Source organism: Saccoglossus kowalevskii, chromosome 2, assembly GCF_978046115.1.
Source record: "Saccoglossus kowalevskii chromosome 2, keSacKowa6.1, whole genome shotgun sequence".
In the NCBI taxonomy this organism is placed as follows: Eukaryota; Metazoa; Hemichordata; class Enteropneusta; family Harrimaniidae; genus Saccoglossus; species Saccoglossus kowalevskii.
In genome coordinates this window covers 22827079-22839705 of record NC_140642.1, presented here as the reverse complement: position 1 = coordinate 22839705, position 12627 = coordinate 22827079, and the positions used below count along the sequence as shown (strand labels likewise).

General features: G+C 37.2%; 1 protein-coding gene and 1 non-coding gene across 2 annotated transcripts; both read left to right on the top strand.

The window, feature by feature from the left end:
• Positions 1 to 7724: 7724 nt before the first annotated feature.
• TRNAE-UUC (transfer RNA glutamic acid (anticodon UUC)) lies at positions 7725 to 7796 on the top strand. Its single transcript has one exon. It is a non-coding gene; the product is annotated as a tRNA-Glu (tRNA).
• Positions 7797 to 9825: 2029 nt separating this feature from the next.
• LOC146748600 (uncharacterized) lies at positions 9826 to 10710 on the top strand. Its single transcript, XM_085505369.1, has one exon. The coding sequence runs from the start codon at positions 9826 to 9828 to the stop codon at positions 10708 to 10710; it is 885 nt and encodes a 294-aa protein (XP_085361495.1).
• Positions 10711 to 12627: the final 1917 nt, after the last annotated feature.

Genomic DNA, 12627 nt, shown 5'->3' with positions numbered 1-12627 from the left:
CTAATTTTTTGAAGGTCAAAAACCAACAACATTTAGATAACAGATGGCAAATAAACTGAATAAACGGCAGAAACTAAATAAACGACAGAAGATAAATCACAGTTCCTCAATAAGGTACAGTACGTGTACCTGATTTATCCATACAGTGGTCCAATCGTAAATTGGAACCTATAGAGAATAACACGTACGGGCTAATCTCATATTCGCGTTGATTTTCATGGCAGAAATGGCATACCGAAATGAATAGTAAATCTTCCAAATGAACATTTAAGGTAGCAGGATAGTTTTTTTGCATGAAAAATGTAAACACCTATAATCGGAATACATTTTACAAGAAACCATACAATCTATATATGTTTGGAAAGCTCTTGACTTGTATTTTCCTATTATTAATATTTTGTGAACATTGTGTTTGTTTTAGCGTCACGTGATACTGAAAATCAGCGAGGCTGATAATTTAACTAACGTGAATAAAATTTTAATTGTCATCTCTACAGTCATTCATGCAATCAAAAACTTTACACTGTTTTGAAGCAAAGGTCATGAAGTTTAAATCCGTATTTCTATTTTTTGCATTAAGTTTTTTTTTTTCTTTCCGAAAGTCACAAATTTCAAGCACGTTTTTTGGTGTTAAAGTTAGAGTATACCGGTGGTTTGCGCGAGGTTTGTGAAAACACGCAATAGAATTTTGCAAATATGTAAATACGGATAACCCCTAATAGCTTGACAGTTTCACCAGAGCGTGCCGTCCCTTTCCAATCGCTCGCATTCCAATGGCAGCTTTTCTATTTATTTCGAAAACTGCTCCCTTTTTTCGGGATGACGGGAAGCTAGGCTGGCTCAGTTTCGATTGAATACAACCTCCTTGCGTGCAAAGAAATTCAAACTGACTGCCTAGACCGTGACGCCTGCGCTCTACTATTGAGATATTGTCTACTTTGCAAAATTGACAAATCTCTTTTTCTAGGGCGCCATTCAACAGTGACATGTCAACGAGTCGAATCTCGCCGTCTTCAAACGATCGGCCGTGACATTCACTCTCACTTTCTTCTTCTACGTCGGAAGGTAACAATATTTTCCTGCGAGATACAGACATCTCTCGAACGTTTTGAACAGGAGTATCACTCACTATATCGAAGTCTGATTCATCGGACTCTCAGTGTCACGGTAAAACTTTCTTCGTCCACTTCATGGCTGACACTGGTTTCGACGAAGAAATCCGTTCTGTACAACCCAGCATCGTCTCTTTCAACATCTTTTTGACAGGAGTGATCATTCTTTTGACGTTTTTCTTCTTTCTTCCTCGCTTTCTTTTTCTTGGAAATTTTCGCGTGCTTACTATCTCGTCCATAATTAGTGAATGACAACTAAACTAAAGAATTACTGACAACCCTCCTTCTTTGCATATTTTGCACATTAATGAAGGAAGCTGCCCTGTTTTTTAATTGGTGTGAATAGAATAATTGTAAAATGTGACCCAGTGATGTATGCCGGCATGTATCATTTCCTGTGCTATTAAAAATCAAATCCCGCAAAACAGAGTTTTACCGTCGCAGTAACCTCGGGTCTTATACTTGTAGATGAATCTCTTCAAAATTTAAGGTAGCGAGATAGTTTTTTGGCATGGAAAATGTAAACATCTATAATCGGAGTAAATTTTACAAGAACCTATACAATCTATATATGTTTGGAAAGCCCTTGACTTGTACTTTTCTATTATTAATATTTTGTGAACACTGTGTTTGTTTTAGCGTCACGTGATTCTGAAAATCGGCGCGGCTGATAATTAACTAACGTGAATACATTTTTAAATGTCAGCTCTACGGTCATGCATGCGGCCAAAAACTTTACACTGTTTTGAAGCAAAGGTCATGAAGTTTAAATCCGTATTTCTATTTTTTAAATTAAGTTTTTTTTTCCTATCCGAAAATGGAAAATTTCAAGCACGTTTTTTGGTGTTGAAGTTAGTGTATACCGGTGGTTTGCGCGAGGTTTGTGAAAATACGCGATAGAATTTCGCAAAAATGTAAATACGGATACGAAGCCAACATATTCGAGAGTACGGAAAGCCAAACGGCGACATCGTAGCGCTACTCACTGAAACGCCATTTAAAATTAGGTCAACGGCAATTGCCAGAAATCGAACACCGAGAAATCGGCACTTTTATGATTTTAAACTTCAATCAAGGTTAACTCCCGTTTTAGCAGCAACAATTATATAGGTTGGCAGTAAATAAATTACCTTGAAGGTTGTTTTCAGAAAAAATCATGATTCGACATTTATGTCTGTGAAAAAAATGTATTTTTACCGTTTTCTTTCACGCTATGGAGTTTTGACACGGTCTGTGCTGATAACGAACGGTGACGTCATTCATTACAGCTGGGATTATGCAAAGTGGGCGGTTCTGTTTGCAGGTAGCAAACAACACAAATACTACACTGTGTTTGTCAACATAGCGTATTTATGTTTGGGCCGTTTTATTTGCAAACTTATTTTCTTGAGTATTCCACAAGTTTCAAAGTCTTTTAGAGACACAAGAACACTTTCCGACAATAATTATCAGACTCCCGCGAGCAAAACTTGCGCAGATTACGGTAGAATAAGAAAATGGAATGACGGCTGTGGGGTAAGTTTTTTTATGTGTGGAATTGGAAGAAATGCAGAGGAAATTTTCAACACGAAAATATTGTAAATCATCATCCGACGAGACCGTTTTTGTTGGACTTGTTATTTTCGGGAGGGACCTTTTGTAGTGTTCGTGCAAGTTTAGTTTTCATTTTACCTGAATAAGCCTAAAGCGATTTTCAGACAAATTCGAAGGAAACGCTGCCCCTCCTCACCAAAGTGTTCGTCTTACAGCACATTTACATGCACTCTTTTTGCAGGTACGTCGGACTTTGGTTTGATTTTATTTTAAGATAGTAACAACCACCATCAGCTAAATTCAAGTCCATTATGTTCGCAAATAATTGTGCTGCATCAAGTTTTAAACTTGCCACTTTATCGTGAAGATTCTGGCGATCTCGGCAAAGGAAGCTACCGTAGTGTGGCTCCCCAACAGCAAGTATATTGCGGATAACTCTTTTTTCTCATGATGATAACAGTGATCAATCACTGTCAACAGACTGTAATATTTGTTTCAATTGACGACTCTTTCAACGTAATTCGACCAATGAAAATGCAGTGTTCTAAAATATTGACAGACACTAAACAACCCCACGTGGTTTCTTGTTATGGCTATGACGGGGCTTCAAAGTGTCTTTTTGTCGTCTTTTTGTTGCTTTAACCGGACTTTTCTGGTCTGTTTATAATTCACACTTACGCATTGAATACGTCGTACTATTGGGAAACATCCTTTACCATTGTGAGTACCGCCGTTGAGGAAACGAAAACTGCTGTGAATGACGGTGGAGTCAATGAAAGTAAATTACTGAACAGCAAACTTCAAGAGGTGTTAGCTGGGGAAGCTAACTGTGGAGAAGAAGATGACGAATTTGACTTTTTAGACGAAGACAGTTTGAAGGTGAAGATATCACAGATGCCCTTCAAGTATTTGTGAATGACGCTGACGAATCCGACGTTGGGGGCTTTTAGTTTTACAGCCAAAACAAAGTCAGCTTGGACTTTCAGTTGCGAGACGTGACCCAAAAAAAAAACGCAGCGAGTGATACTTTTCGAAGACAAAAATACAAAACAATCGCAATCAAAGACGCCGACCACGCGCGTTAGAAATAAATAGAACACGCTGTTTCACTGGCTTCTTTCACTCACGCAATATAATTATGCTATTTCCAAACGCTTATATTGATCACTGTAAAAGTGGATATATTCAAACCAGCCATCAAATTAAAAATTCGGATCTCGTTGAATGTCAATCAACACGGAACTCGGTAAGGGTCAAGGCCCCCTGATCAGATCCTAAAAAGCATATAATGTATCAAACAGAAATAAAAAAAAATAAAAAATCCCCAACTGTGACATTGTACTTTTATTTTGACAACAGATTTATTAAAATAACATTTAGAACATAAATTTGTCTTCCCAAAATATTTTTAAAAAAATCTTAAAAAATACCAAACTGCCGTTAAACGGCCCGGGCGAATTTATGGCAAAATCCGGTAACATGTGATACACTCATGTACTATTTTGTTTATACAAAAAATTGGTTGTGTTTCGAAAGTGTTTTTTGTTTTTGTTTTTGCTGTACAGCTTCCTCCTCTTGAAACGAAGCAGTGCACACATCTTATCAGCTGTGTGTAAACTACAAACAGATATCTTATCAGTTGTTTGTAAATAGCTTAGCCCCCAGTTCAGTTATGTTTGTTAACCATGAATATTAATGAGAAGCACTCATGGGGTGTACACTGGATAAACAAAAAACTTGGGTATTTGTTTGCACACAAGGAAAATCCAGTTTACTTGTACAAGATATTATTTTTTCAATAAAATAAATACACTAATGTATGTGGCATGCCTTATGGAGCTATGCTTGTGATTTTCAAAAAAAAATGTGAAAAGTGCCCAAAAAACTATTCCGCTACCTTAATTGTAACCGGACTCACTGTTATCATCTATAAAAACTACCTAGATTTTAGATGATACTTTTATTTTTTACCGAAGTCGTACGAAAAAGTCAACCCTAGCCTTGCGTGAAACACTGGCCCATATCCGATTTCAAGACGTCGCCCCCCCCCGGGGGGGGGCGCTACTATTTCGTTCCCGTGCATTTTGTTCGCATGAGTACATTACATAAAACAACCAAGTATTTATCAGACAGATTTATTACATGTAACATAATTTACGAATTTAGAAAAACCTAAGCATGCAAGTATACTTGGTGAAAACTCCTCTGAAAAATAGATTATATAAACCAGGTCCCAGCATATTCTTATCATTGATCAACCTTTACATGTAGTTTGTGGCCTGTTATCAGAATGTTCATGCATGGAACTATAATTATAGTTCCATGGTTCATGCAATGCATAGCCACCACAGATGGCCGTATTTTATGGTTTGCAACCATATTTTGTAAAAGGGAGCCCCCTCCCAATGTAACTGCATTAACCCCGTGTTCAGACACCTTTCAATGGCAAAGCCAAGAAAAAATATTACAGAAATTTATTGTAAGTTTGTATTCTGTTAACATATAATTACATTGAAGTGGTACATTCATGTACTTTTTTGTTTATTCAAAATTCGTTGTTTCAAAAGCGATTGTTTTGTCTTTGCTGTACTTCCTGTCAAGAAAGGCAGCAGTGCACACATCTTACCAGCTGTGTGTAAACTACAAACAGATATCTTATCAGTTGTTTGTAAATAGCAAATAAAGAAAGTGGCCCAACTTAAAACTATTTACCCTCAGTTCAGTTATGTTTGTAAACCATGCATATTAATGAGATGCACTAGTTGGGTGTACACTGGATAAACAAAAACTTGGCCATTTGTTTGCACACAAGAAAAAAATCAGTTTACTTGTACAAGATATTTTTTTTTAAATAAAATAAATACACCAATGTATGTAGCATGCCTTAGGGAGCTATTCATGTGATTTTCAAAAAAAAAAAATGTGAAAAGTGTCCAAAAAACTATTCTGCTACCTTAATAGAATGGCGTTTTCGGGGCGCTCGCTGTTACGGCACGCCTGATTGGCTGAAAATGAGTATGCGCACTTGATTTACCCAGAACTCTGTGCGAATCCCCCTTGATTCTGGCTGCTGGCCATTTTCGTTCATGAAATCGTCGGATATCATCAGAAAACGCGGGATTTGTGCAGTTTTGAATAAAACCAAGTTAGCGATTATGAACAATGGTTATTAACGTAACACCTGATCCCCTCTAAAATTTTTGTTTCGCATTTTAAGGTAAGAAATCGACATTTGAAACCGACAGGGTGTCGATTTACTAGGTGCCGTGTTTCACAACTTGTTTATTTATATACGTATAGCGGATGATTTTTTTTTTTGAAAATTAGTATTTATTGATTTTAGCCCCCAAGTGACTGTGCCACAATACAAGTGAATGTGATTGTGCAGTACAGCTACGCCAACATGGATATATATCGTATTCAACCCTATACGATAACTTGATAATATGTGTTCTTTATGGTCCACTCTTAAGTTTTTTTGATTTTTAAGTCAAAGACCTAAAAATGGAATAAGAAATGAGCCTTATATACATTATCGGCAATGCACGCTGATCAGCAAGTTCCCCTTCGTACGTCACAAGGGGTACATGTATTTGAGTATGCAAATGAGAAGTTAATGAGGAGCCTCGTTTTAAAATACATTACTAGTATATCGGCCCACGTACGTTAAAATATTTCTGTCTTACAGTCCTCGCTTGAATTTGGAATGCCTTCGATATTTTTCAAACGCATTACGTCATTCTATTAAGTCATTTTAGTGAAGAAAACATTAGGCCGGACATTCTAATGTTAACCTCGCGTTATTCCGTTTAGATTACTGTATAACGTTTACACGTGATCAACGATAAGGATAAGTTATGAACAAAATTTTGCAAGTCAGTAAAATTATGCTCATCATGATCAAATCAGATACGAGGAGTGAGCAAACATTTATCTTTGGAATCGTAGAGACATTTTTTACATACATGTATACATTTAGGTTACGGCCAAGTTTTGATTAACCTCTGTCTTTTGTATGTAGTTTGTTTTGTACTAAACATTTCATTATTTCAAATGAGACGTAATAATGGAGTGATTCTGTATATATGCATGTACATCAAAGTTTAGCCATTGTCCCAATGAATTGGGTGTGAATGTGGTCTAAATAATTATGTGTCCCAAATCTAAATATAAGCTAGCAAGACTGACCACGGTTATGATCATATGACCATGGTCGTCATACATTCCACAGCATCTAGCCAATTTGACCACGGTCATAGTCATATGACCGTTGTCGACATACATTTTATATTAAGGTTTGACTGGATTTTCTTTTTTGCTATATGAATAATGGGCAGCTTGAAAAGTGGTATTTATCTAATTTAATAGTCTTGCCACTGAAATACTTTCAGATTATACAGTAATTCAACATTTGTGTTTGAAACAGTGTTATCATGATAATTATTCACTAACTAAATATTCAAATGGTGTCACGTTTTAAATTTTACATTCTTGTTCTACACCAAATCCAAAATGTCACCACGATTATAATATCACACCTAGAAGGTCAAAATATTGTCTATGCATGAAGTGGCCATGTTTATAGTGACATGGCCTAATCGGCATGACCGTGGTCAATCTGGCTAGAAGGTATGGAATGTAATTATACCGTGGTCGATCTTGCCAGCTGTGAAACATATCAACCAATGATTTTTACCTTGGTTATTTATAGACTCATACGACACATACTTATTTTAACCACGGTCACGTAATTTAATCACATCCAATCCATTAGGGCCATGGCTAAATATTGATATGCAGGAATATAGAATATAATCTCATTCCATAATTACGTCTCATTGGAAATAATGAAGTGTTACTAGTTTTCATTGTTGTTACATATAAACAATTTATTTCCTTCCGGGGAATTTAACATATTCCAATAAACTATGTGTATCCAGAAGTTGCTGTTAAACACTGACCACTCACTGCTCTCAGTCTGACTATCATATTTATTACTTTATCTATAAATTATTGGTTCACTGTCGACAGTGGCTGCAGACCATCCTGTATCTTTAGACTAGCGTTACGTATATGTTCTCCCTAGTGGTCTAGTGGTTAGGATATGTGGCTTTCACCCACAGGGCCCGGGTTCGATTCCCGGCTAGGGAACATTTCTTTTAGAGAACCAAATCAAACTCTCCCGGACAAAAGTGTGTGAACGCAAAATGAAACATGGAAAACTAAAAGATTTAACGTATCGCGTGCTTTATGAACTTGTAACTTTGTATTACAATACATTGCATTAAAATACCGTCGGCGACCACATTTTACTTTCAATCTTAGTATATTCAAATAATTCGAGAGAAAAAATATAGACGAGGTAGTACAAATGGTTTACAAACTCGTATATTTATATTCCATAACATAAATTGTATGTCCGCTACTGCAATATAGATTCGCCCAGAGTAGGCGTGGCTACAAGTCGGCGCAGGCGAAATTCAAGGTATTAACAATTAATAAAGACGTCCATTGTATAAATTGAGAAATTAGTGTAAATATAGATTTTATCCGTGAATTCTCTGTGTTTGTGATAATAATACATGTGCTTCATTCCGGACTTTCATGTTTTCCCGAGTTAACCCACATAATCATAAAGATTTTTAACTCTATGTACACATAGGGTAGCACTTTCTCTTCGCATGACCAGAACTATATGCGAAGAGATTAACTCTGGGTGTAGATCTGAGTGGAACAGAGTACAATAGGACAGTAAATAGTTAGATCTCCCTAGTGGTCTAGTGGTTAGGATATGTGGCTTTCAAACTCTGGCAGCAAATAAAGGAAATGCAGTCCTGGCGTTTGAGGGCGCGAACGCATACGCAGATTGACACAACTTGAAGGCTGGTATTGCGATAGTTCAATGTCTTATAAGCACTCGTAACTGGTTTGGACAAGGTATTTTGAGGTATGATTTTCGGCAGCTAGAAAAATGTGTGCACATTTTGTTTCCCCCCTTGTCTTATATGTAGTGCAAGCTGATCGGCCGGAAACAAGTATTAGTGATTTTTGTGGTTTCGGAGCGCGATGATTAAATTTAATAACATATGCTTGCTTTACATTACTAAACTGTTTTAATTCCATAATTTCTATTATTTTGAGCAAGGGCAAGGTCCTGTGCCGGGACATAGTCCCACGGCCCCATAGACGTTCACGCATTGAGACGAATAGATCGTCAAGCCCCTGTGGGCGGTGGTAGTAAATCAAATGCCGTAATGCGTTGGCGAAATTCCTAAGGCATTTCACCACAGGGAGCCCAGGAACTATAATCAACTGTAATACGCAGTCTCTATGAGCGGGGGGGGGGGGTATCGGCTGGTATCTAGTGTAAGAAATAGACAAGGGATGAAGGCTCCAGCCAGCTCACATTTTTTAAACTCGAAAAAACAGACGAAAAGAATGAAAAATAAAATATAAAAAAAATACCAGGTTGAAGAATATTAGTTGCTTCTTCAAATTTCGCCAAAGCCCTACCTATATTTTACCGATATCTGCAGAATAAATCAAGAAAACTACACAAATTTACTCCATTTAGGAATTCCTAACGGTTTGCCCGAACGCACGGCACAGTTGGAGGCGTGGCTTGTTTAGCATTTGTCAACAACCAATCACAAGACTGGTTACGAACCACATCGAGGTCACGACTCGGTTAGCCTTGCTCAACTGGTTCGTAACCAGTCTTGTGATTGGTTGTTGACAAATGCTGAACAGGCCACGCCTCCAACGGTGTCATGCGTTCGGACTAACCGTTAGGAATTCCTAAATGGAGTCAATTTGTGTAGTTTTCTTAATTTATTCTGCAGATATCGGTAAAATGTAGGTAAGGCTTTGGCGAAATTCGAAGGAGCAACTAATATTCTTCAACCTGGTATTTTTTTTAGATTTTATTTTTTATTTTTTTCGTCTGTTTTTTCGAGTTTAAAAAATGTGAGCTGGCTGGAGCCTTCATCCCTTGTCTATTTCTTACACTAGATACCAGCCGATACCCCCCCCCCCCGCTCATAGAGACTGCGTATTACAGTTGATTATAGATACATATACACACAGGTGTGAACAGTGAACACGGCCAATTTCGTGCTCTTGAGATTTTCACGGGACAACTACCTCAAATTCGTTATACTATATCATTATCCACTAAAGAATGAAGTGCGACGACTGTAATATAAAAAGGGGAGTGCATTTGTGCCAAGGAGATTTGCAATTGTGTGAAAAATGCAAAAAGAAGCGTTTCCAGCACGATGGTCACTCGGCAATGACAGGCACGGTGGTGAATGCCACTGCAACAGATGATGGTAACAACAGTGAAGCCAATATACTAACAATTCTACAGGAAATACGTGGAATTAATGAAAAGTTGGAGAAAATGGGTGCATTGGAGGCAAAACTTGAAAAGGTAGAAACATCTATGCAATTTATTAACGCTTTGTTTGAAGAAAACAGAAAGAAATTAGAGGAGGTGCAGGCTGCTAACCAATTACTTGTGGAAGAGAACAGAGTCCTGAAATACAGAGTCTCGGATTTAGAATGTAATCATAACGAATTAGATCAGTATATAAGAAGAGAAAACCTTGTCATTAGTGGTGTGCCACAAACAGAAAGTGAAAATACAGATGCAATAGCTCTGAAAATCGCTCAGATCGCGGACAAAAACATCACCATGTCGGACATAGATGTCTCGCATCGTATCGGAAAACGAAAGCCGTCGGTTGGTCAGCGTTACAATCCCCCCTCTCAAATTATTGTCAGGTTCACAAGTAGAAGAGCTCGCGATGCTGTGTACAAGGCCCGCAAAAACCTGTCAACCGTTAAAACATCGAGTCTCGGTTACGAAGTTACAAATGATATATATATAAATGAGAACTTAACGCCTATTGGGAAAGCTTTATTTACTAAGGTAAACACCAAAAGGAAACAGTGTGGCTGGAAATTTCTATGGACACATTATGGCAAAATTTTAACAAAGAAAGACGAGAATTCACCAGTTGTCTACATTCCAAACGAAGACAGTCTTTGCAAAATATGTTAATGTGACTGTTTGCAGCGTGAAAAGCTGAATTATTCATGGATCCTGACGTAACAGACTCATTGCTATCCAGTAATTACAACTGTGAATCTTATTCAATCGAGCAATTTAACAACAGTGAGTCATTGTCAGTAAATTCCTTTTCTGCCTTACATTTGAATGTTAGATCCATTAGTGCACATTTTGACGACCTTTCAACTCTTTTACACCTTCTGAAAATGAAATTGTCAGTCATTGGTCTCAGTGAGACGTGGTTGCACAGTAATTCTGACACCTCAATTTATAATCTGCCATCTTACAATTTTATTTCAAATTGCCGCACATCTACTTCAGGAGGTGGTGTTGGTCTCTATATACACGAATCATTGCCTTATACTGTTATTGACTCAGTTATTCTAAGTCATTGTGAGTGTTTATTTGTTGAAACTACATTGGACAACAAACAAGTTATAATAGGTGTAATTTACCGTAAGCCCAATACCTCTGTGCAAGATTTCCTTGATAGTTTTGAGCATTGTCTTGAAACTTTTTGTGCCAATAAAAAATGTATTTTTCTTGGCGATGTCAACATTGATGTTGCTAGCAGCAATAATGCGCATGCTGCCTATGACACAGTTCTCAATGCCAATAATTTTCAACAAATTATACACTCTCCAACTAGAGTAACCGAATCAACATCTACAACAATAGATCACTGTCTTGTGAATTTTTTTGATTATTTTATTGAAGCCGGTACCCTAGAGGCGGATCTTAGTGATCATTTTCCAATTTTTGCTGTTTTTAAACATTTACGTCATATATTTAACACAAATCCAACAAATAGTTACAAACATGACTTTTCTTTGTTTAATCCTGAATCATTCAAAGCGGATGTTGCGAAAACGTCATGGATACCAATTTATGAAATATCAGATCCAAATTTGGCCTACGACGCCTTTTACAAACTGTTTAACAACGTTGTCGCTAAACATGTCCCAAGGATTAAAACTCGTTTTTCGTCCAAATCACTCAAAAAGCCCTGGATTACTAAGGGACTGCTTGTCTCTATTAAAAATAAACACAAACTATTTTCTAAAACAAAACGACATTCTGTCAGCTCAATAGTACATAATCAGTATAAAAAGTACCGTAATATTCTCTGTAAACTGTTGAAAGCTGCCAAAAAGTCGTATTTTCGTGACAGATTTTGCACCTCCGCTGGCAATAATAATAAAACATGGCAGGCCATTAATGAAATAATGAATGGAAACATGTGCAAAGCTGGAACCCCTCAAAAATTAAAATCAACCACCAAACCAGAAGAATTTGTTACAAACAGTAAGGATATTGCACATTTGTTCAATTCTTACTTTGTTAACATTGGCCCAAAGCTTGCTTCGGAGATTACCTGTAACACCAATTTTAATGACTACCTTGGCAACAGACAATCAGAGTCATTTTTCTTTCGCCCTGTCTGTGCACACGATGTCTTAAATGAAATTGACAAATTTGACATTCGTAAATCCGTTGGTTATGACGGTATTCACCCAAAACTTGTGAAAGTGGCTGCTGAATATATTGCCGAACCAATCGCCTATATTATAAATTGTTCCTTGTCGAAAGGTGTATTCCCTGACAAACTGAAAAAAGCACGGGTGACTCCCATTTTCAAGAAAGGGTGTGCTTATGAAGTTGGAAACTACAGGCCGATTTCCGTTTTACCTGTCTTCAGCAAACTATTCGAATCATTCGCCAATAAACAGTTGTGTGCCTTTATGGACAAATTTAAAATTCTTTCAGAAAATCAGTACGGGTTCCGAAAGCAATATAGCACTAAACTCGCCTTAGCTGATCTCACAGCTGAAATCTCAAAAAGAATAGATGAAGGTTTTGTCACACTTGGTGCTTTTATAGATTTGAGAAAAGCTTTCGATACCATTG